Raw genomic sequence first — 20,334 nt, forward strand, 5'->3', positions numbered from 1 at the left:
TTGACTTCTATGGTGATACCAGGGCCACCCTCGTATCATACACTTATACCACAAGATCATGCAACCCGGCTCTGCTTAGCTGAGATCTGCGAACTCTTCTCAATCATCCAACCTTAGCCCACAAAAGTCTGTACCCAGGAGCTGATCTAGCAGATAGAAGAGTTTCCAGTAGAAGCTTGCCACTTCCCAGTCGAAAGTGTTGTCTTGCTTCCTAGGTACCGCCGATCCTATCACCTCGCTTGCGCCGATCCACGATGTCCACGATGCCTTTGGTTGCTTCGGTGCCATAGCGAGTTCTGCTGGCAGCGGTTCGATTCGTGTTGCGCCTTCTATCCGGCCTCGTCGAGGTTGTAGTACAGTCTGCGACTGCGACTGGGTCTGGAAGCTGGTCGTTACTGGTCGTTGTGGCGCTGCGCCGTTCATAGTCGATGTGCTGGCGGCAGGAGAATCTTGGACAACTCCTGCTAGGGCCATGTTCCACGGTGGAGGCGGTATACGACCTTGCCTGCTACCATCAGGTGCTGTAGCTGTTGCGGATGATGCTGTTGCTGACGACCCCTCTGGAGTGCCTTGGTCCTGCGGGAGTGTAGAAAATGTTGGAGGAAGTGCATCGGACGTGATCTGTGCGCCTGCTTGTGTCGCCAGGACCGGCTCGTCTTTCTGTGGTCCGTGGCCGACGAAGAACTCGGCGAACACCATATGGCCCTTGATGGTATGCGGTGCTCGCGCGATCGCCAGTTCAGCAGCTCCTCTTGTGTCAAATGTTACTTTGATCCAGTGTCCTCCGCCTGCGAACTTGTTCTTCTTCCTCAATGCCGCTCGCGAGATGCTCTTCTGCGCAGCGGCTCGTCCCAGTGTCCGTGATGTGTCGTATCTCGACCCAGGTGGCGCGCGCTCATAGTCCTCGAGAATCACACCATTCGAGACCCGCTCGTAAAAGTCGATCGCAGACCATTGCAAGTCCTCTCCGAAGCCGTACAATAACACTTCTGTAGGTTCATCGTCGGCGCCCCGCCCTGAAGCTGCTTGCGAATTCGGGTCTACTTCACCCAAAGCTTCTCTCTTTGACTCGTCCTTGGTGCCGGCCCTGCGTAATGAACCGAACACAAGGTCTTCAGCTGCGGTATTCTCTGCTTTCAGTCTATCCTCTTCCCGTCGTGGCTCCGCTGTCTTCGACCTCGAACGCGATGCGCCGCTTCGAGTCCGCCTCATACTCCGGCCAAAAGGGCCTTTCTCTTGTGGCGCAGGCTCATTGTCTGCGTTGGTGTTGGCAGTGTCGTAGCTCCAAGGTAGCTTCCGACCAGTGCTATCGATATAGCGCTCTGCTTCGGGAACAGCATGTACTTGCATGCCAAGTGGACGCTGCTGCTGTGAGCTGCGGAGGTTGAACATCGTGAATGTGTGTAGCTGAGACGTTGACGGGAGTGTTGATCGAGAAGGGAAGCTTTGACGATGTTTGTGTCTTCGTTTCTGGGAGTTTCGTCGGGAGGCTAGATTGGCATGTTCCAAAGGTCGATGGGTTCGTCTATTCGGAGACTCGCATGCGCCAGTTTCCGATGTCGAAAGACAAAGAAGTCATTGAAGGAGTGGTCTAATTCACTTGAGAGAAAGTCGCGTCTGTGCTGGATCGCGCGTTGCCAGGATCCACCTCGACCCGAGACTCCCGAGTTACTGGGTAGCCCCATAAAACATTAGTGCACCTGCAGTCAATGCGCCAGCTTGACCTGGCCTCATTCCAACGCGCCTTCATCTTCACGCCGACATCAACATCACAGCATCCACTACTGCCGCCAACTTCCTCCACTTGATCACACGCGCCGGTTCGCCTACTGCACCCACACCGCTTCGAACGCGCATATTGCTGTTGAAGATGGTCGACTACTCTAAGAAGAAGAACGACGAGCTTGCGGCACTATGCAAAGAGCGCAGCCTTCCTCACACAGGCAAGAAGGCTGACCTGGTGAAGCGACTCGAAGACTACGATGCAAAAGCGGACAGCGGCACAGCAGCAGCACCCGCAAAAGCAGAGGACGAGATCGACTGGGACGAGGAGCCAGCAGCAGAGACGGCGAAAGCAGCAACAACAGAACCTGCCGCAAACGCGATAGCAGCAGGAGGTGTCGGTGAGGTGTCCAACCCACAAGCCGTGCCTAACCAAGAAGCCGCGATCGATCCTGCCAAGACAGATGACCTGAGCGTTGCGCCTCCGGAAGGCACGACAGAGGCGAAGCCAACGAGCACAATGCCAGATCGCACTATCGACGAGGAGCTGGAGAAGCTGAAGAAGCGCGCAGAGAAGTTCGGCAACCCACCCGAGATGTTAGAGAACATCAAGAAGATGGAACGCGCGAAGAAGTTTGGCGTCGAGGGTGAGCCGGGTCTGGGCATGCTCAACCAAGCACTATCGACAGAGAAGCCATATGGTAAGCGTGGACGCGAAGGCGCGGAGAACGATGGTGGCATTCGCAAGAGGAGCAAGGTGCGGCCTGGTAAGAAGGGAGGTGGTGGCGGTGAGGCTAAGCCGAAGAAGGAGAGCAACGAGAAGAGCAATGGCGGCTACCCAAGCTGGATGACCGACAAAGATAAAGAGGTGAGTGTTCTATCTGGACCATTCTGTGGTCATGCGCATGGACTGGGGATCGAGAATGTGGTTGCGTGGCTGACACTTTACCTGTGCAGGCAGCTGAACGACGCAAGGCGAAGTTCTCCTCTTAGGAAATCGCATAGCAACATCGACGAGGCAAGGTCCACCAAACCAGGCTGGACAGATGCCATGCCACCAATAGACTCTGGCTGGGCCTACTATAAGCAGCTGCGCTGCTCTAGGAACATTTATCAATGTAACATGTCGTTGGCACCCGTTTCCCACTAGCGCGGACAAGACAATCCCTCTCCCTTCCGACAGCTGACCCGCGACATCAAGCGCTGTTACGGTGCAGCGAATATTCGGCAGCCAGGCTCCCAGCGGGAGATTGTTCATAGCTTTGCCTTGGCCTTTTCCCAGACTTGAACTTCTGACACGTTCGTATACTGGTCTGGAGGAAAGAACTGCGGTCCCAAGGTCTTCTTCACAATCTTTCCAGTCCCGGACTTCGGCAACTCGCCAGGTATGACGCGCAAGACAGTGGGCATCTTATAGCCTGCTAACCGGTCGCGAAGGTCTTGCCGAAGCTTCTGTATGCTGAGATCTCGCAGCGCAAACTTCTTCTCTGCTACAGGCAGATCGCCTTCGTGCTTCAGGCAAAGGGCTGCAGCTACCCGCTCGCCATACTCATCGTCGGGAACTCCTACGATCATGACTTCGGCGACGTAGGGCAAGGCGAGTATCTCACGCTCGATGTCGAGAGCACTGATCTTGTACCCTCCGGACTTGATTATGTCGACACTCGCTCTTCCCATGATAAAGTAGTAATCGCCTTCTTTTCGAGCGATGTCACCCGTCCTACACGTTCGTCAGCAATGCGAGGTCGCCGGATTCGGATATGACAGGCTCACCTGTAGAACCCATCTTCAGTATGCGAAACAGCGGTCGCTTCGGGATCAAACAAGAATTTCGAGAACATCCCTGGCGACTTGGCAAGCACTTCCCCTTGGTCCCCCTCCGATAGTTGGACTTCACAACCGGGCAACAAATTACCTACTGAGCCATCGGGTACGCTTTTGTCTGCTATGCGGACTCTGAAGACAGCACCGGTTTCGGTCATGCCATATCTGAGAAGAATATTCTTGCCGAGAAGCCCTCGCCAGAAGTCTGCGATAGGTTTGGGAAGTGCCGATGTTCCGCAGATACACGCTCTGAGACTCCTCGCTCCGTCAACATAATTTTGCGCATCCGGCTTCGACGAAATGTGCTGCTGGAAGTATCGCATCATACGCATGTATATTGTCGGTACTCCTGAGAAGAATGTCACTCCTCCTTTGCGCAATCGTTCCCACGTCCACTTGGAATCGAAGCTACCACTTCGGAACTCCATCAAGGCCCCAGAGATCAGCCAAGGAAAGAACATCATCCCAATTCCGGTCGCGTGGTGCACGGGCAAGAGGTGAAGACACACATCGTTGGAGGTTATGCCGTAATGGTCGACCACACTCATCGCTTCATCGTGGACGAAGGCTCGCCGCATCACGGCACCCTTTGGTGGGCCGGTCGTGCCTGAGGTGAAGATCACCACACCCGGCGCGTTATCATCGAGAAACCGATCCGAGGAGACGATAATCTGCGATGGTCGCAGAGGTGGCGTTTGCAGGGAAGGCGCTACCGGTATGCAGATGAAAAGCGAGCTTGCGTCGCGGTCCTTGACCAGCTTTTCTAGCGACAGACCAAGTCGTAACGCGTCTGAAGATACTAAGAGCGCAGCCGCGCGGGACTTTTGCGCAAAGTAAAGTGCTTCCTCGGGCGGAAGCGCGGTGGTCATGGGCACTACTGCTGATCCCAATGCCAACGCCGCCAGGATCGCAACGGCGAACTCATATCCACCTCCAGCCAAAATCGCGATGTAGACTTCCTCGCGGTTAGTCAGAGCTTGTCTAGTTGGAGAACTTAGGTTCGACCAGACTCGAGACCGAAAGGCCAAGACATCGCTCAGGAGCTGGAGATGAGTTGCTTCGACGCCTGTGTTGACATCTCGAATGCAGGTCCGCGGTGGATCTGCATGTGCGAAGCGGACAAGGCGATTGAAGAGAGGATGGCAAGGAAAGACATTGTCGCCTGTGTGTGGTGGTACGTGTTGTGTTCGATCGCCTGGGTCGGCTGTAGTGCATGGCGATCTCATGATGGTTGACAGTGGCAATACATCTGAGAAGATGTTCTTGGAATCCCAATCGCTGTGTGCGGTTCTTGCGTCTGGAGTGTAAGTCGAGGACGAGTTTACTGTTTTTCTCTCCAGTTGACGAAATAGGGCAGCTATGCTCGGGAACGTCGGTGGCATATGGCTCGTTGCCGCTAATCAACGAGCCACAATGGATTAGAATGCTGACCGGTCTCAGTGTACTTGCACAACATGTCCTCACAGCATATCGAGGCCGAGATCGCTGGCGAGACATTGTACAGTACATGATCATGAAACACAACGGGTGAGGTGCCGTTAGCCGCGAACCCCGCATGGGGTGAGATGTGGTCAATGGACATCTCTCACGCTTACGCGCTCCGAATCTCGGGTACATTGCCGAGGGTATCAAGGTCATAGACGTTGTTATACCATTGACGTTGATGACGAGTCAGCAAAACTTATATTGCATCGTGGAGCCATCAACAACGTGAGCAAGACACCGTCGACAGACAGCACGACTATCTAGGCACTGGAGCCATCATGCCGGACTTCTCAGATAATCTGAAGCCGGCCTCGCCAACAGGGCCGGAAATACTGTCAAAAGAAAGAGGGCAGTCAGATGTACCGGTTGACGAGCTGTCGCAACACCTTCTCTCCAGAAATGACTTCCTCTCCAGGCAACGGCGGATTCTGCCAATAATCGAGAAAGATCCATTGTTCCGGAAGGAGAAGCAGCTGAACCTGGCAAGACCAGAACGCTACCAGCTAGGCCTGGCACGAGCCAAGAAACTCCGAAGGTACATGGACCAACATGCCTGGGACGAGGAAGACTTTAAGATGGCAGAGTACCTGTGCGACGATGTTAGTCCTTTCATGGTCCACGAGGCGATGTTCCCGACCACCATTCGAGAGCAGGGCAGCGAGGAGCAAAGAAAGCACTGGTTGCCTCGAATCGAACGGTGGGAGGTCATAGGGTGTTATGCGCAAACAGAGCTGGGCCATGGCAGCAATGTCAAAGGCTTGGAGTGTCGAGCGACGTGGGATCCCAAAGCTGGAGAATTCGTCATTCACAGCCCAACACTAACGGCCAGCAAATGGTGGAATGGTAGCATGGGACGTACTGCGAATCATGCTATTGTTGTTGCACAGCTCCATGTGCCCAAGTCGAGAGAGTCAACGGAGTTAATCAACCACGGGCCACATACATTCATCGTTCAGATCAGAGATATGAAGACACACCAACCTCTGGAAGGCATCGTTGTTGGAGACATTGGCCCGAAGTACGGCTACGCTTCAATGGATAACGGGTACCTCTTACTTAACAACATCCGGGTACCGCACTCTGCTATGCTGTCGAATTACTCGAGGATAGACCCAAACAACTGTACCTATACGAAGCCTGCCAACCCAGCTGTTGTATACGGCAGTCTGACGGCAGTACGAGCCAGCATCATCATGCATGCGAGGCTGATTATCGCCCGAGCTGTAACGATCGCTGTTCGATATGCTACGATCAGAAAGCAATTCCAGGACCGTGACAGCAGCGACAAATTTGCCCCAGAGATGTCCGTGCTAGACTACCCAACAGTGCAGATCCGCATCCTACCACTCCTGGCCACAGCATACGCACTACACTATACTGGCGAGGCTATGCACAATTTGTACTCCAGCACCAGAGCCGAGATCGACAAGGGAGATTTCAGCAAACTCGCAATACTACATGCTCAGTCGTCTGGTCTCAAGAGCCTGTGCACCGAGTTGGCAGCCAACAGTATCGAAACCTGTCGAAGGGCCATGGGTGGTCATGGCTTCATGGCATCGAGTGGCTTTATTCAGCTTAACAATGACTATCTGTCCAAGCCCACAGTCGAAGGAGACAACTGGATGATCACGCAGCAGACTGCACGATATCTTATCAAACATATGCAAGCAGCTGTGGCATCGAAGGGCGAAGCACAGGACGACTTCGAGCAGATCTGCCGAGACTGGCTGAAGAATGAGAAGGGCTCGAAGCCATCACCATACCGCATCTTCGACAGTGATGAGCAGCTCATGAATGCCTTCCATCGCAGGTCACGAGACATCACGTATCGTGCATACGTTGATCGGTTTGAGAAGAAGCGTAGCTGGAACAGCATGCTCCTTCAACTTCGAAAAGCCAGCGTGGCTGAGTCACAGTCGATACTGGTGACAAACTTCCACGAAGCTATGTCGCGTTCCAACCTCTCATCAACACTGAGATCGCACCTCCAGCTCCAATTCCGCCTGTTCGCTTACTTCACCATGGACAACGAGGCTCGTGACTTTGCCAAGGCGAACGCTGTTTGTGACGAGGACCTGGACGAGCTGACTGCAAGGATCCAGGATCTCATGGCTCAGATCAGGCCTCATGCTGTGAGGCTCGTCGATGCGTGGAGTATACCTGACTTCCTTCTGGACAGTGCTCTGGGAAGATCGGACGGTAAGGTGTATGAAGATCTGTTCAACAGGGCCCATAGACTGAACCCGCTGAACGAGATTACGTTCAACTCGTATTACAAAGATGAGGAGATCGTCAGAGGTGGCGGACTGGGCATCAAGGACATACTAGCCAAGCTATAGCATAGCTCCGTACAATCAACCTTGAATACATGGATCATATCTTCGCCTTCGCCGCTGATCCAACCATGCTCCCATGGATATAACTGATCTCCCGGAAATGCCTCCCCGCATCTCCATACAATTCATTCCTCAAAAGACTCCAAACCCCCATCTTCGACTTTGGCGCCACCTGCTTCGCCTTCGCCATCGCCACATCGAACATTCTCTCCGGCTCCGCAATCTCATCCACAATCCCGTCCTTTAAAGCCTGCTCGCCGGTCCAGCGGTGCGCTTCCAATAACATCTTCCGTGCCACTTGTGGTTGCAACTTCAGGCGTGGTAGAGCGCCAATCCCGGGGAAGTGAAGGCCTAGATTTACAGGGGGCATGGAGATGAAGCCCCGTTTGGAGTTCATAATGCGGTAGTCGTGGGAGAGAGCGAATGGTCCTGCACCGCCGAAGGTGTGGCCGGTGATGAGAGCGATGGTGGGGAAGGGAAAGTCGACTAGGGTGGCCAGGAGGGGATAGAAGCCCTCGGAATTGGCGTAAGGATTGTTGTCGGCTTCGTCTAGTTCGAGGCCCTGGGAAGTGTCAGGATTTGTTCGTTGACATTGTTAAGGATGTGGAGGTGATTGCCACACTGCGAATTGGCCGTGACACTTACTGTACACCAGAATTTGGCATCGTTGCCCTTTGTGATGACAGCCCCTTCTGCATCGTCTCCGAGGATCTTGTGGACTTTGTTGTATGCTGCGATTAGTTTCTGGGCATAGGCGCTGTTGATTCTGTTCTCTGGTGCTTTTCGCATGGTCAGGATGAAGATGTTGTCATATTGGTCTAGCGCCAGATCTGGCTCGTCAATGATGGACTTAGACATGTTGAATCGGTATATGAGAAGTGATGGAGGTGCCAATCGTTTGTTGTGCTCCCTACATGTACATATGAGTTGATGATGTCTGTCGGTGTCAATGAGGTCGCTGCAGTAGGCCGAGGATGTCGGGTAGAGTGGAGAAGGAGCTTGCCGACTTCGCTTGTTTGACTTCAGCACTGGGCAGCTTGCCTCCTGCCTCAGGCTGCCTGTCTTTCTTCGCCAACGACAACCACGCTGCATCTTCGTAACGTGTAACGTGATCTCGCATCCGATAGGATATGGATCCAGGAAGATGGAAGCCCTGATCGTAGACACCGAGTCAATGACCACGGCTTGAAGCCCGCCGTATCATGTATGTACGTGCACGTCGAATGTCGGGGTCGGGGTCGCGTGTATTGCTAATGTGCTGGAAAGCACTGCAGTCTTAGGATATGCCTAAGTCCATGGTCGGCTCAATAATCCAGGCCGGATGGTTACTGCAGACTGGACACGGCACATGGTCTTCGCTGTAGGGTAGAGTACAATGTTGGTATCTGTCTGGCTTGCAGCAGTGACGTGTCGAGTATATTGACAGAAAGGTCCCTCGCTTCACACGAGTCGTGCATATGCAGAAGGTTCGAAACCCCATAGAATCCTTCATATGCTTATCTGCTAGCCTTATGGCGTATGCAAACCAGCCCATCGGGGAATTACCAATGATTACTCGCAGCATAATGAACCTCTGAGCTTCACTTCCGTGCGTGAAGAGAGTCCATGAACCATGACTTGACAGTTCGAACGCTTTCGAACGGCATTACCTCATTAAAGGTGCATAACCAGATCGTGATGTTCGAAAGTAACGCGACAAGTACTGGCGACTTCGCGCTTCGCGGCGGTACAGTTGGTGCTGCACAGAAGTGCTCATTCGTCAGATCCGGGTCATAGCTCAGGAAAGGGACTCGATACGGCCAACAGGAACAGAGTCGACACTATCGCTCGGTCCTGGGCGGTGGGAGCCTCTCGCTGGATGATGCATCTAGACATGCTCACCCTCATCTGTGTCTAGCATCAGGAAGAACCTCCCACCAGATCGGGTCTGCCCATTGGGTTTGAGATCATGCTGGCTAGGCTCACCAGAGCTCAGCCAGCACATTTAGAGTGAAGCTCCGTACAAGTTGTACGCTCGATCTACACCGTCAAGGCAGTACTACGGTATACAAAGCCAGAGTCGTGCCTGTTGCCATGGAACTTTCAGTGACACTGCCCAGCAACAAGCTGCGCGAAGATGATGGTCCTGGGATGGAGTCCTGATCAATCCTGCACTATGTGTTCGAAGCGATAATCAATATAGTTCCAAGACTTCGCCAATGCAATGACGATCGTAAGGTTCAACTGCGTCTTCTTCCGTGAGACTGCTGTTCTGCTCTCAGTCCAATGAGGTCATGCTTTGTGTGGCTGCTGTCCTCTTGACTTGTGCCATAGTGATCTCGGCTTTGGCTTCATCATGGAAGAGCTTACTGCTATTATTATATGTGGTTGATATTGAGACAGTGGGCATTGATTGGTCAGCAATGGCAATCAAAAGATACTGTTCTTAATCGCCAGTATTTCCCCGTGTATCGTCCCAGAGCATCGCCCGCCGACCAGGTCTTATCTTTCGACCATGCAAGATTATGCTTGTCACACTGTTCATTCTGCTCGTGCTCGTCACCGTCGCTCTCCTTCCACGCAGTACGAGGATATTGTCGCCTCCGGCGGGAACCAGATTGCCTGGGCCACCAGGGCTCCCATTCATCGGCAATGTCCTCGACATCACCTCGAAATGTGTCTGGACGAAGTTCCATGAGTGGGCAGAGAAGTACGGGCCAATATACCAAGTCAATCTGGGAGGGACGAACCACGTTTGGTTGACTCGCGATCATGTTGCTCAAGAGCTGTTGTCGAAACGCAGCGCAATCTACTCTGGACGACCTCTCATACCAGCTTTGGAGCAGGACAATCGGACCAGCGACAAGTACGTTCCGTTGATGTCTCCGAACTCTACCTGGTCCCGTCAACGCAAGTTCGGCAAGCAGATCTTGGATCAGTCGCAAAAGGCTGACTTCTTCGGATACCCTGAGCTGGAGACTGTTGGTCTTCTACATGAGCTGATGACTGAGCCCACAAAGTACGACGAATAGCTAGAGTCCTTCGTCGCAAGAACGACATGTCGTCTCGCATGGGGAACGCCGACGCCGGCTGATGAGCTCAAGCAACGAGCTTGCGAGTTGCTCGTCGCTGTCTCACCCAACGGCTCTTGGGGCAACAAGCTTCCTGTCGTCATGTCGCTCCCTGCTAGATGGTGCAAGGCCAAAGCCTGGGAGCTGCGACGAGGCAAGACCGAAACGAAGTTCTTCAAAACGCTGCAAGATGAGGCAGAACAATCGATCGAGACCAACCCCGACTCCACTTCGTCTAACCCCATCCTGGACCAAGACGTTCCTCGAGAACCAAACGAGCCTAGGTTTTTCCAACCGTCTCGAAGGCGCCCATGCCATCGGTATGCACGGCATAGCCGGCGCCCTCACCATCGCCGCACCAATGCAGAGTTTCTGTCTCGCGATGACCCACCATGCACAGTTTCAACACATCCTTCACGAAGAGATCGACCGCGTTGTTGGGGATAGTATGCCGACGCTCGCTGATGTGCCCAACATGCCAGTCCTCCGCGCCTTTATTCGTGAGACACTTCGATGGAGACCTCTTATACCAACTGGGATCCCTCATGCATTGGAAGATGATGATGTGTATGAGGGGTACCATATACCAAAAGGAACCGTGGTTCATCCTCTGGAGTGGTCAATCTCCAGAGATCCGAAGGTATTCCCACAGCCAGAAGAGTGGAATCCTATGAGGTGGTTAGAGGAGCAGTATCCAACTTATCGGAAACCTTTGACAACACATCCCACCATTACGCAGTAGTCGCAATTTGGCTACGGGAAGCGCACATGCTTGGGTATGGGCGTCGCGGAAGCGGATCTGTTTGTTGGCTTGGGGAGTTTTGCTTGGCTGTTCTCGATATCGACCTCCGGTACAACGATAGGCGACTCTCGAGCGGGACTGGATGTGAAGCACCGTCTGAATGAAGCAGGAGAAAGTGTTTCGCGACGAGGTAGCTGCTCTTCTGATTCAACGACTCTTTTCGAGATACTTGAATCTGATCAGGGGCCCGCCAGTCCTCCTCTGGAAGATGATGCAATCTCCAAGACCAAGCACAGGCGGAGTTCCGACGATTCTGGCCTCGGCGCTGAGTCGGGGACATCTCTTTGGAAACAGCACTCGAATGACTCGGCGCTAAGTCTCTCACTCGAAAGCAAGACGCTACACGGGGTGTGCAGCAGGATGTCGAGCACGAATTTGCGCAGCTCCATTGCCGAGAGTCTCGACGTCTCCTACGTAAAGGAATCCCTCGCCGAGGTTGCGCTTGATGAGGAAGTAGATTTGATCGTACCAAGAGCGCGCTGAGTGAAGGCCGGACATCACGACGATCTGGCTCCCGACATCCCGGGCTGCTATGGATATCTACCTCCAAACTCGATCTTCCGGGAGAAACAGCAACGTCCAGAACACGAAGGTGACCCTACAATGGATTTCAGTCCTCTCTTTATAGCGAAACCGATGCCGTTCAAGTTTGATCTGACTGTCCGCAGTCAGGTACGAGCGAAGATCATCAATCGAGAGTATGCAGACCAGATGGCCCAAGGAGAGCTCCCAGAACCGCGCAGTTTCTGGACAGGAGGAGTGCAGGGCGACAGAGACCATGGCTGGGGAGCTGTTTTCTCGTAGTTGTCCAGAGCCCTTTGATCAATCGTCGTGTGGTGTGGAAGATATGAGGCATATCCTGAAGCGTAATGTAACATGTACTATCATCCTCACATCAAAAACTTGGGCCTCGATGTCTTAGGTGCCTCGTTGTTGCTGTCTGGAGAATGTTGGGCCATTTCCTTCGCTCGGGTCTTCTCTTCATCTTTCAGCCTCCTTTCTTCAGCCTTTGCGGCACGCTTCGCATCTCTCTTCTTCCGCCCTTCCCACAGCATATCCGTATTCTCCAGCTCCTGCATCACTTGCTCCCACTCCTTTTCCTGTTCAGGGTCACCAGTGCCGAGCGCCTTCTTCACGTCGACGTCTTCTCCATTCTGCACTTTCTGTACGACGTCGCGTAGCAGTTCCAGCTTCGCGTCTGTCTGGCGGGTGAAGTTCAGCATCTCCCTTCGAATGCCGATAATGTTGATGGCATTGGAGCCAACGAAAATGCCCAGGAACAGGAAGATGAGGCCAGTGCGTCGCTCGTCTGCGCCAGCATCGCGGATCTCTGCCCTGCGTACAGCTGCCGCCTTGCTAGCAGGCCGCCGCAAGAAGCTCGGGATCAAAGATGAGCAGAAGGAGGGCGTTGCGACTCGCGGGAGGCATGACGCTTCGGCGTAGAAGAGATTTGTCGTTGCGCTGTACTGCCGTCGCAGACCAAGTGCCTGCACCCAGTGTGTGCATACATGACGCGGAGCCAGCAATGCTCTGGATGGTGCCATGATGGATGTACCGTCTGATCGATGTCGGTCCTCACGTGCAAACATGTTCCAGATCTGGAGCGAGAAAGCTAGTGGAATATTCTTGGCCGGCACGCCGGGCGTATCCGTAGCAACACCCGCCCGGCATGGCGAGCATAATACATGGCATTCAATGCTCTTCCACCACGACGCGGGCCGTCTGTGCGTGCATCAGTGGAAATGTCTATTTGACCCGTCGAAACGAGCGCATGGCGACAGCGGCCGCAGCGGAGGCAGTGAAGGCGGCCATCACGAGTGGCGGCGCTTCCTCTGCCACCGTCACCACACTGCACACTTTACTCTGCGAGCCGTCGCCCCGGCCGGCTTCAGCCAAGACCGGAGCTGCATCAGCCTCCACAGCTCGACGCGCCATCACGAAACGGCCACCCACTCCGCCAGCACGGCGCACACCGACTGCGCGAGGACGTCAGGCGCCCGAGGTCCAGGTCTTGGAGGATGTACCTGCGCCCGTGCCCGCGAAAGCACGATATGCGCTCGCCACCGAGATTGTCAACATTACCTTGAAGCTCCTCACCGACGCCACGAAACCAGGACCACAACAGCAGCGAAGAGCATCGTCTGCACAGCGCCATTCGACTGCGAAACAGCCTTCTACGCCATCGCACAAAGCGCTTCAGCTCCGGAGCGCCAATGCCACGCCCGTCCCGACATCGACGGGGAAGAAGCCACGATCTCAGCGGCGGCCATCTCAAGCCTCGGTGACAAGCACTTCACCCGGCTCGATCCATCTAGAATGTGTCGCCGCATGTGCAAGACTCGCGTTCTCATGCTTGCGATCCACGGACGTGAAGACGTTGGGCATTCGCGAGCTTCCGCAATGGCACTTGGAAACTGGAATGCTTTCGCTGTGTGGCAAGCTATTGACCCTGGACCATCGTGCACTTGCTGCTAAGCAGCTCCGTTCCGTCAAACACAGTCTGGAGACCGCGGCACGTGCTGTGCCTGGCTCTAGACCAGGCCCTGCTACTTCCGCAAAGCCCTCGCAGCATGCTTCTCACTGGAGTCTGCTCCTCCTCCACCGGCATGTACATGCTATGCCCTTGGTCCTTCCAACGCTGATCATTTATCAGCTGCACGTGATGCAGCTTCTTGTACTCACCACTAGTGGATCCATTGTCGAGAGAGTTGCCGAACTCCTGTGCTCAGGGTCTCAGGAATCACCCGCTGGAACCATCCTACGACACGTTGAGAGTGGAGCGGATCCCATCAAAGCTGCGAAGCAACTAGAAACTCTCTCTCGAACCATGCTCCAACTGTGTCCCAGCATATCAGCAGCAGCAGATGAAAATTCCAGAGACAGAACTCTCTATGCAGCGCCTCTGTCCGTCTTTCGGCTGCAAGTGGCTTCATTATCACTTCAACGGGAGAGTAGGAGGCTCATGAAGCGACCAGAAGATACCGAGAAAGACGTCGTCGGGCCTTTCTCAAAATGCTTGTCCACACTCTTGCGTCGGACAAGCTCGCGCGGCGATGCGGAAAAGCTACTGGAGACGTGTACGGCAAGCTATCGATCCTTGGGCTGCGACGCCCACGAGACGAGCGATAGTACTGGCGCCGGGTTCACGGTACTGATCACACTTTCCAGGATAGCGCAGCTGGCGGGATCGCAAGAGCAATCGACTTACTATGCAGACCTGGCTCTTACGCAATGCCACAAGCTTGAAATGAGCCATGCACGTTACATTGCGGCTTCAATCAGACGAGGATGTGCAGAATTGGCAACGCCCCACGAGATGTCTTCTGGGATGTCCGATCAGCAGGATCTGAAGACTATCGTCGAGAGCCTACAGAAGGACTTGTCTGGCACCTCGTCCGACTACGAGATGCTGCTGTTGGAACTGGCGCAAGTAGTCAGACTCAACTCTCGTAATGACACACAACTGGAAGAACAAAAGCGCTTACTATGCGCCGCAGCAGCTTTCGCGTCGCGATACGTACGGTTATGTCCTGGAAAGCATGTAGCAACTGCTCAGGAGATTGTGCATTTGGCGTTGTCCAAGTGCGGCTCGGGCGAGGATGTGACCTCTTGGGTCAGCTCGGACACCGCGTCAGTCATGATCAAGTCTGGCGCCCTTCGCCGGCTCACGGACAAGGCATCTTCCTCTCCTCTCGCACTACTCTGCTGCTCTTCCGGTACTGCTATAGCCTTCGGCAGAATCCTCAAGATTCTGGTGACGAAAGCTATCATATCTGGTCCGGAAAAGAGTGCAAGCTGTGTTGTGGATGACGATGGCCTGGAGACAGCAGAGCGAGGCACCCTGCTCGAGTTGCAACTCAAGAACTCACTAGATCTAGCGCACAAGCCAAAATACAGACAGGCTTTGTCCAAGCTCGTGCAGGAGCTTGTGCGGAGACTGTCAAAGACATACGATGCGGCTGTATTCCCGATACGACGAGCCAGACTATCAGCGCTGGTCCTGCGTGTTCGCGAAGAGTATCCTGAGCTTCTGCCACCACACACAATTGCGGTCTTGAGCAAAGCGACGCTCGACAACATTACAGACTTAGCCAAGGACGAAGGTCTCAAGCGCTACCTATTGGATGTTCGTGCCACTTTGAACCTGTCGCGAGCTTTCTGCGATGGTCGCCCTTCGTCCACAGAGTTGCACTCCGCCCTGGAGACATGGAACACATTGCTCGAAAAAGCGGATGATCCGGCAGACATCGACAGTGCGATAGACAATCCGACTGTGCTCATAGCACAGCTGATCTCTCTAGAGGAGTACTTAGGAATGCTCGGCGATGATGTATCACGCCTGTCTGTCAGCACCTTGCTTCATAAGTGCACACAATTACGTGGCGTTGCCACAGAGCAATGTGGCAGCGCAAGCAAGCTCGCACGGGTACACATGATTCTTGGAAATGCCGAGAAGGCAAGAGATGTGCTGCACTCGGCTTTGGTATCGCCTCTCGTCGACGAGACTGCACCATCTCTGGACTTGATTGAGTATCACCTTGCCAAGGCTGAGAGTACGCTTCTGCTTGATCAGGTGGATGAATGTCGCGGGGCTTTGACAAACGCATATCAAGCACGTCAAAGGCTACCTCCTCAAGCCGTCAGGTCTTCACAGTCGCAGCATTACAAGGTGTTGCACGGCAGAGCATGGTTGGTACAATCGCGCTTTCTGATGGCATCGGGCCTACCCCAGGACGCACTGCGTGCTGCAAAGCAAGCATCGAAGATCATGAACAGCATTTGGGCTACTCTAGAGCGTAATGATCATTCCGCGAAGCCCCCAGTCGTTGACGATGGAGAGGAGCCGAGAGATCCGCCTGCCGATGCTTTGTCCACCAAAGTCAGCAAGCTCAATCTTAAGCCAGCAGCTCCGGGATCACACAAGAAAAACGAGCTTCGAGGTGCGTCGTTCTGGCCCGTTGTGCGAGCTCTCTGTGAGTCGACTTTACACCTTTCGGACATGTATGTACACCATGGGATCTATAACGAAGCAAACCACGCATCAGAACAAGCACTCAAGACTGCTGAAGCTGTAGGATCATGGAGCTTACTGTCAGATGTCAGAGCTCATCGTGGTCTTTTCTTGGCGATTGCAGGTCGCTTCGAAGACTCCGAACTCTGTTTAGAGCAAGAGGAGACAACAGAAGAGGCGCTGCTGTCATTAAGAAGCGCCCAGCGACGGAAAATAAAGGCAGCTGCTTGCGCACAGCGAGGCGAACCGAAAGCCGCCGTCACTCACCTTCAAGAGGCCGGGAAGATCATAACGACAATGTTGTCGCAAGACATGACATCTGCAAGCATCGCGACGGATGAAACAAAGCCTCAGATCATCACTGAACCGTCAGCCGCAAAGTCTAGACCTCCTGACGCTGCTAAGCCAGCGTCTGGAGCAAGAGCAGCGGCAGCATCGTCTCGTACCGCTCTCAAGAAATCCATCAAGTCCCGAGCCGCTCCCACGAAGCCTCTTATGAAGCCTAGAGCTATCTTAGAGGCTTCGGCAAAGCAAAATGCAGCCACAGCCATCCCTTATCTGCTGCGCAAGATCCAAGCTGAAATTGCCTTTAACACGGCTGCTATGGAGATCAAATACGGCAGTAACAGTTGCAGAGATACCAGTGAGCTTCAAGAACTTTACGCGGGCCAGTGCCATGGCATTCATTGGCGATCACTGGAACAGGAAGTGGTTCTGAGCAAAACCATCAAGTCTCTCGAGGCAGACTTCTCGCTTAGCGTTTTGACCGAGTCGGTCTTGTCCTATCCTTCGCTTCAGCTACTTGATTCCACAGAAGTATCAACAACGTCAGCTACGGTCAAAGCACCGCCTAAGTCCTCAAGATCTGCCGGCGGGGCTAAGAAGGTCGCTCCTACAGGATCATCATCCGCCAACATTTCGCCTTTGACAGCGTCTACCATACATGAAGAGTCGAGCGCCGTATTGTCGACTATCGAGGCACATAAGCAGTATGATCTATTGTCAACGACTTGCATGATCACGTCGGCCACCCCCACAACAAGGTCTCGGAGTAGTCTTGAGCTTGTCAAACCATTGTCCTTCGTAGATCAGGGCCGCATCCATGCTTCACAGAGCATGATGGCAGTAGCTTGCCTCGAGCGAGTTTCTAACAGCTCGTCTGACTCCTTTGCGTGGCCCAATGAACAACTCTCGATGCCCTCAACGCATGTAGCATCGGCATCTTTTCAGAGCGAGTACATCGACAATCTGCCACAGAGCTGGACAGTGGTATCGCTGTGCCTCAGTGAGTCATGCGAGGAGCTCTGCATTGCCAGGTACCGAGGTTCGCAGGCTCCCGTGGTACTGCGCATACCATTTTCGCGTCAAAAGTCTGATGAGACCGAGGAAGAACCGTTCCTCTTCGAGGACGGAAAGTCTGAGCTGGAAGAAATCATTAGTCTCTCGAACTTCAGCTGCCACAGCACCCTTGACACCAGCGCAAAAGGTGCCAAGACCAATTGGTGGGCTGAGCGCGAAGCACTAGACAGGAGAATGCACGAGCTTCTTATCAATATGGAGAATCTGTGGCTTGGTGGCTTTCGAGGCATCATGTCGCAACACGGCCGGAACCAGGAACAGCTTGATCGATTTAGAAAGGCGTTCGAGGCGATGCTGGACCGGCATCTACCTTCACGACGAGGCTCGAAGCGCGGCTCGAAGAGACTTGTGCTTGATGATCAAATCCTCGAGCTCTTCGTTGGTCTTGGCAGTGATCAGGACGGCGAGCTGGAGCTGGACGAGCTGCTGGCAGAGCTGCTCTACTTCGTTGTAGACATTCTTCAGTTCAATGGAGAGCGCAATGCCTATGACGAGGTCGATATTGATCGAATGGTGGTCGATGTACTCGATGCCATGAGGAGCTATCACGACTCAGATGAGAAGACGAGTGAAGGAGCACACCTCATCCTGGTGCTTGACCGACGCCTGCAAGCATTTCCGTGGGAGAGCTTGCCATGTTTTGAGCATGTCAGTGTCAGCAGAATGGACAGCATGCACTCTTTGCGGGACCGGATCATTGCAATGCGGCAGCAGGTCCAGGCGTCAAAGCTTACTGAGCAGGACCGCTACATCGTGCCTCGTTCGTCCGGCACTTACATTGTCAATCCAGGTGGCGATCTCAAGAGCACTGAGAGCATTCTGACACCAGAACTGTCACAGCTTGCGGCTTCCGAGGGTTCTGGTTGGAAGTCCATCGTCCGCCACGCGCCTAGCGAGGATGAGTTCAAATCCGCATTATCCTCGACATCGACCCTGCTGTACTTCGGTCATGGAGCCGGATCTCAGTACATTCGTCCGAGGACTGTCAGAAGGCTTGAGAAGTGTAGTGAGGTTGTGTGGCTCATGGGCTGCTCTTCGGGCGCAGTTACTGAGTACGGTAAATTGGAAGCGTTTGCTGTGCCTCTCACGTACATGCTAGCTGGCCAGACACAGCAAGCCCCGGAGCTTGAACCCGCACAATCCACAGGAAAGTGCATGTCCGTCCTAGCAACGCTGTGGGATGTCACCGACAAAGACATCGATCGCTTCTCGCTTGCGGTAGGCGAAGACTGGGGTTTATGGAAAGCCCCACAAGCTTCCACAAAGCTTCCCGCCAAGACGCCGCGAAAGAGGGAGAAAGTCGTTGCACCTTCGACGCCAGAGAAGACGTGTAAGACGCCGAAGACTCCGAAAGTCAAGAAGACCCCTGTACCTCCAAAGACGCCGGTCAGGAGTGGTAGTGTGTCGCGCGAAAGAGGGCAGAAGAAGATAAGTTTGGTGGAGGCTGTGGCGAGGAACCGAGATGCCTGTTACCTGAGGTATCTGAACGGTGCTGCGCCGGTGGTCTATGGTATACCAGTTTGGCTTGGCGATTAGATACTGTCCGCAAAATGTTGAAGCGTTTGAGCAAGGCGTTGGAACGGTATAGCTTGAAGCATGATATAACCTCAGAATTATAGTAATATGCTCCGAGCTATACAGTTCAAGAGTTACGTCTTCTTCGCTATTTCTGTGTTCCCTGAGAGAAATTTCGAGGCTGCTTTTGCTGCGGTTGCGTGCGACTCCAAAGCTATATATGTGACTACGATCCATGTAAACTTGACAGTCGGCATTGGTCTAATGGTATAGATGCTTACTTCCGCCCAGGAAAGCACTGATAAGATATGGGTCCGCCTTCTGACCTTGGTCCAAGCAGTGACACAATTGCTTGCTTCAGCTCAAATGCGTCATCCCACAGCGATTAGGTGGATGCCGATTGTTTTGCATCATCCATCCTGATACAAAGATAACTTCGAGATTCTAGTTTCCGTTATATTCCAAGCTGGGTGAGGCATGTATCTTCGCTGTACCTCCGTTCTGCTTCATCACCACCTTATCGTGCCCCTGATCCTCCCTCTATGCCCTCTGCCGACCACTTCTGGGTGGACCTGTGGGTCAGACACAGCCTCCCTTTGACGCCAGCGAGCCCAGTATCGTCTCCGTCATCGAGACACAGCTCGTTTCTGCCGCAGCTTCAATCCTCTCAGATAATTTGACAATCCGACAGAAGTTCGTCGATGCGACAGAATAATTACAATGTCTTGGCATCACATGCGACCTTTGCGGCATTGAAACTCCGAAGCAAAAGTAAAGCGACCAGGTCAAAATGACTCAGCATTCCATCAGAGCCATTCTGGAGTTGCAAGCCTTGTCGAGGGAATAAGTAAAAGTGCGAGGTCGCTACTGGACCAATCATGATAACTTTGCTATTTAGCCAGGACAGGAGTCTTCCACTTTGCTGCTGCTTCGTGGTCGAGGTGGTGTTGTGCGGACTCCAGGTGGCTACACAGTGGCGCATTACTAGCATACCAGGATCGCAAAGCTTCATGATCGCATAGAAAGGAGGAGATCCATGGTCGTGTGAAAGAGTAGCAAGCACCAAGCGGAACGATACTCGTGTAGCGAAGAGCGCGTGCATTGCTCGGTGTTTCAGCTTATGGGAGCTCACAGCAATCGATCCTAATGGTCACTTTCGCAAACCGGTACAGCACAGATAGAAATGGTCATGACTCTTTAGTGAGGAAGCGGACTAAAGGTTATGATATT

At 53.6% G+C, this 20,334-nt stretch overlaps 9 protein-coding genes across 9 annotated transcripts; 5 read left to right on the plus strand and 4 right to left on the minus strand.

The window, feature by feature from the left end:
* Window positions 1-99: 99 nt before the first annotated feature.
* CLAFUR5_01693 (Nucleoporin NUP53) lies at window positions 100-1,392 on the minus strand (the record flags this gene model as incomplete). The annotated part of the gene is made up of 1 exon (XM_047900841.1): window positions 100-1,392. One exon carries the CDS (start codon window positions 1,390-1,392, stop codon window positions 100-102), a length of 1,293 nt encoding a protein of 430 aa, XP_047756938.1.
* A 478-nt stretch (window positions 1,393-1,870) lies between these two features.
* On the plus strand, window positions 1,871-2,715 carry CLAFUR5_01694 (uncharacterized protein; the record flags this gene model as incomplete). Its single annotated transcript, XM_047900842.1, has 2 exons — window positions 1,871-2,590; window positions 2,680-2,715. 2 exons carry the CDS (start codon window positions 1,871-1,873, stop codon window positions 2,713-2,715), a joined length of 756 nt encoding a protein of 251 aa, XP_047756939.1.
* Window positions 2,716-2,976: 261 nt separating this feature from the next.
* CLAFUR5_01695 (Malonate--CoA ligase ACSF3, mitochondrial) lies at window positions 2,977-4,928 on the minus strand (the record flags this gene model as incomplete). Its single annotated transcript, XM_047900843.1, has 2 exons — window positions 2,977-3,442; window positions 3,496-4,928. 2 exons carry the CDS (start codon window positions 4,926-4,928, stop codon window positions 2,977-2,979), a joined length of 1,899 nt encoding a protein of 632 aa, XP_047756940.1.
* A 381-nt stretch (window positions 4,929-5,309) lies between these two features.
* On the plus strand, window positions 5,310-7,370 carry CLAFUR5_01696 (Peroxisomal acyl-coenzyme A oxidase 1; the record flags this gene model as incomplete). The annotated part of the gene is made up of 1 exon (XM_047900844.1): window positions 5,310-7,370. The coding sequence occupies one exon, from the start codon at window positions 5,310-5,312 to the stop codon at window positions 7,368-7,370; it is 2,061 nt and encodes a 686-aa protein (XP_047756941.1).
* Window positions 7,371-7,404: 34 nt separating this feature from the next.
* Window positions 7,405-8,225, minus strand: CLAFUR5_01697 (Enoyl-CoA delta isomerase 3; the record flags this gene model as incomplete). Its single annotated transcript, XM_047900845.1, has 2 exons — window positions 7,405-7,929; window positions 8,013-8,225. The coding sequence occupies 2 exons, from the start codon at window positions 8,223-8,225 to the stop codon at window positions 7,405-7,407; spliced, it is 738 nt and encodes a 245-aa protein (XP_047756942.1).
* A 1,646-nt stretch (window positions 8,226-9,871) lies between these two features.
* Window positions 9,872-10,378, plus strand: CLAFUR5_01698 (Cytochrome P450 monooxygenase virE; the record flags this gene model as incomplete). Its single annotated transcript, XM_047900846.1, has 1 exon — window positions 9,872-10,378. The coding sequence occupies one exon, from the start codon at window positions 9,872-9,874 to the stop codon at window positions 10,376-10,378; it is 507 nt and encodes a 168-aa protein (XP_047756931.1).
* A 229-nt stretch (window positions 10,379-10,607) lies between these two features.
* Window positions 10,608-11,159, plus strand: CLAFUR5_01699 (Cytochrome P450 monooxygenase psoD; the record flags this gene model as incomplete). The annotated part of the gene is made up of 1 exon (XM_047900847.1): window positions 10,608-11,159. The coding sequence occupies one exon, from the start codon at window positions 10,608-10,610 to the stop codon at window positions 11,157-11,159; it is 552 nt and encodes a 183-aa protein (XP_047756932.1).
* A 950-nt stretch (window positions 11,160-12,109) lies between these two features.
* CLAFUR5_01700 (uncharacterized protein) lies at window positions 12,110-12,763 on the minus strand (the record flags this gene model as incomplete). The annotated part of the gene is made up of 1 exon (XM_047900848.1): window positions 12,110-12,763. One exon carries the CDS (start codon window positions 12,761-12,763, stop codon window positions 12,110-12,112), a length of 654 nt encoding a protein of 217 aa, XP_047755263.1.
* Window positions 12,764-12,990: 227 nt separating this feature from the next.
* Window positions 12,991-19,125, plus strand: CLAFUR5_01701 (Separin; the record flags this gene model as incomplete). The annotated part of the gene is made up of 1 exon (XM_047900849.1): window positions 12,991-19,125. The coding sequence occupies one exon, from the start codon at window positions 12,991-12,993 to the stop codon at window positions 19,123-19,125; it is 6,135 nt and encodes a 2,044-aa protein (XP_047755264.1).
* Window positions 19,126-20,334: the final 1,209 nt, after the last annotated feature.

The sequence above is a fragment of the Fulvia fulva genome, chromosome 1, assembly GCF_020509005.1.
Source record: "Fulvia fulva chromosome 1, complete sequence".
Classification (NCBI taxonomy): domain Eukaryota; kingdom Fungi; phylum Ascomycota; class Dothideomycetes; order Mycosphaerellales; family Mycosphaerellaceae; genus Fulvia; species Fulvia fulva.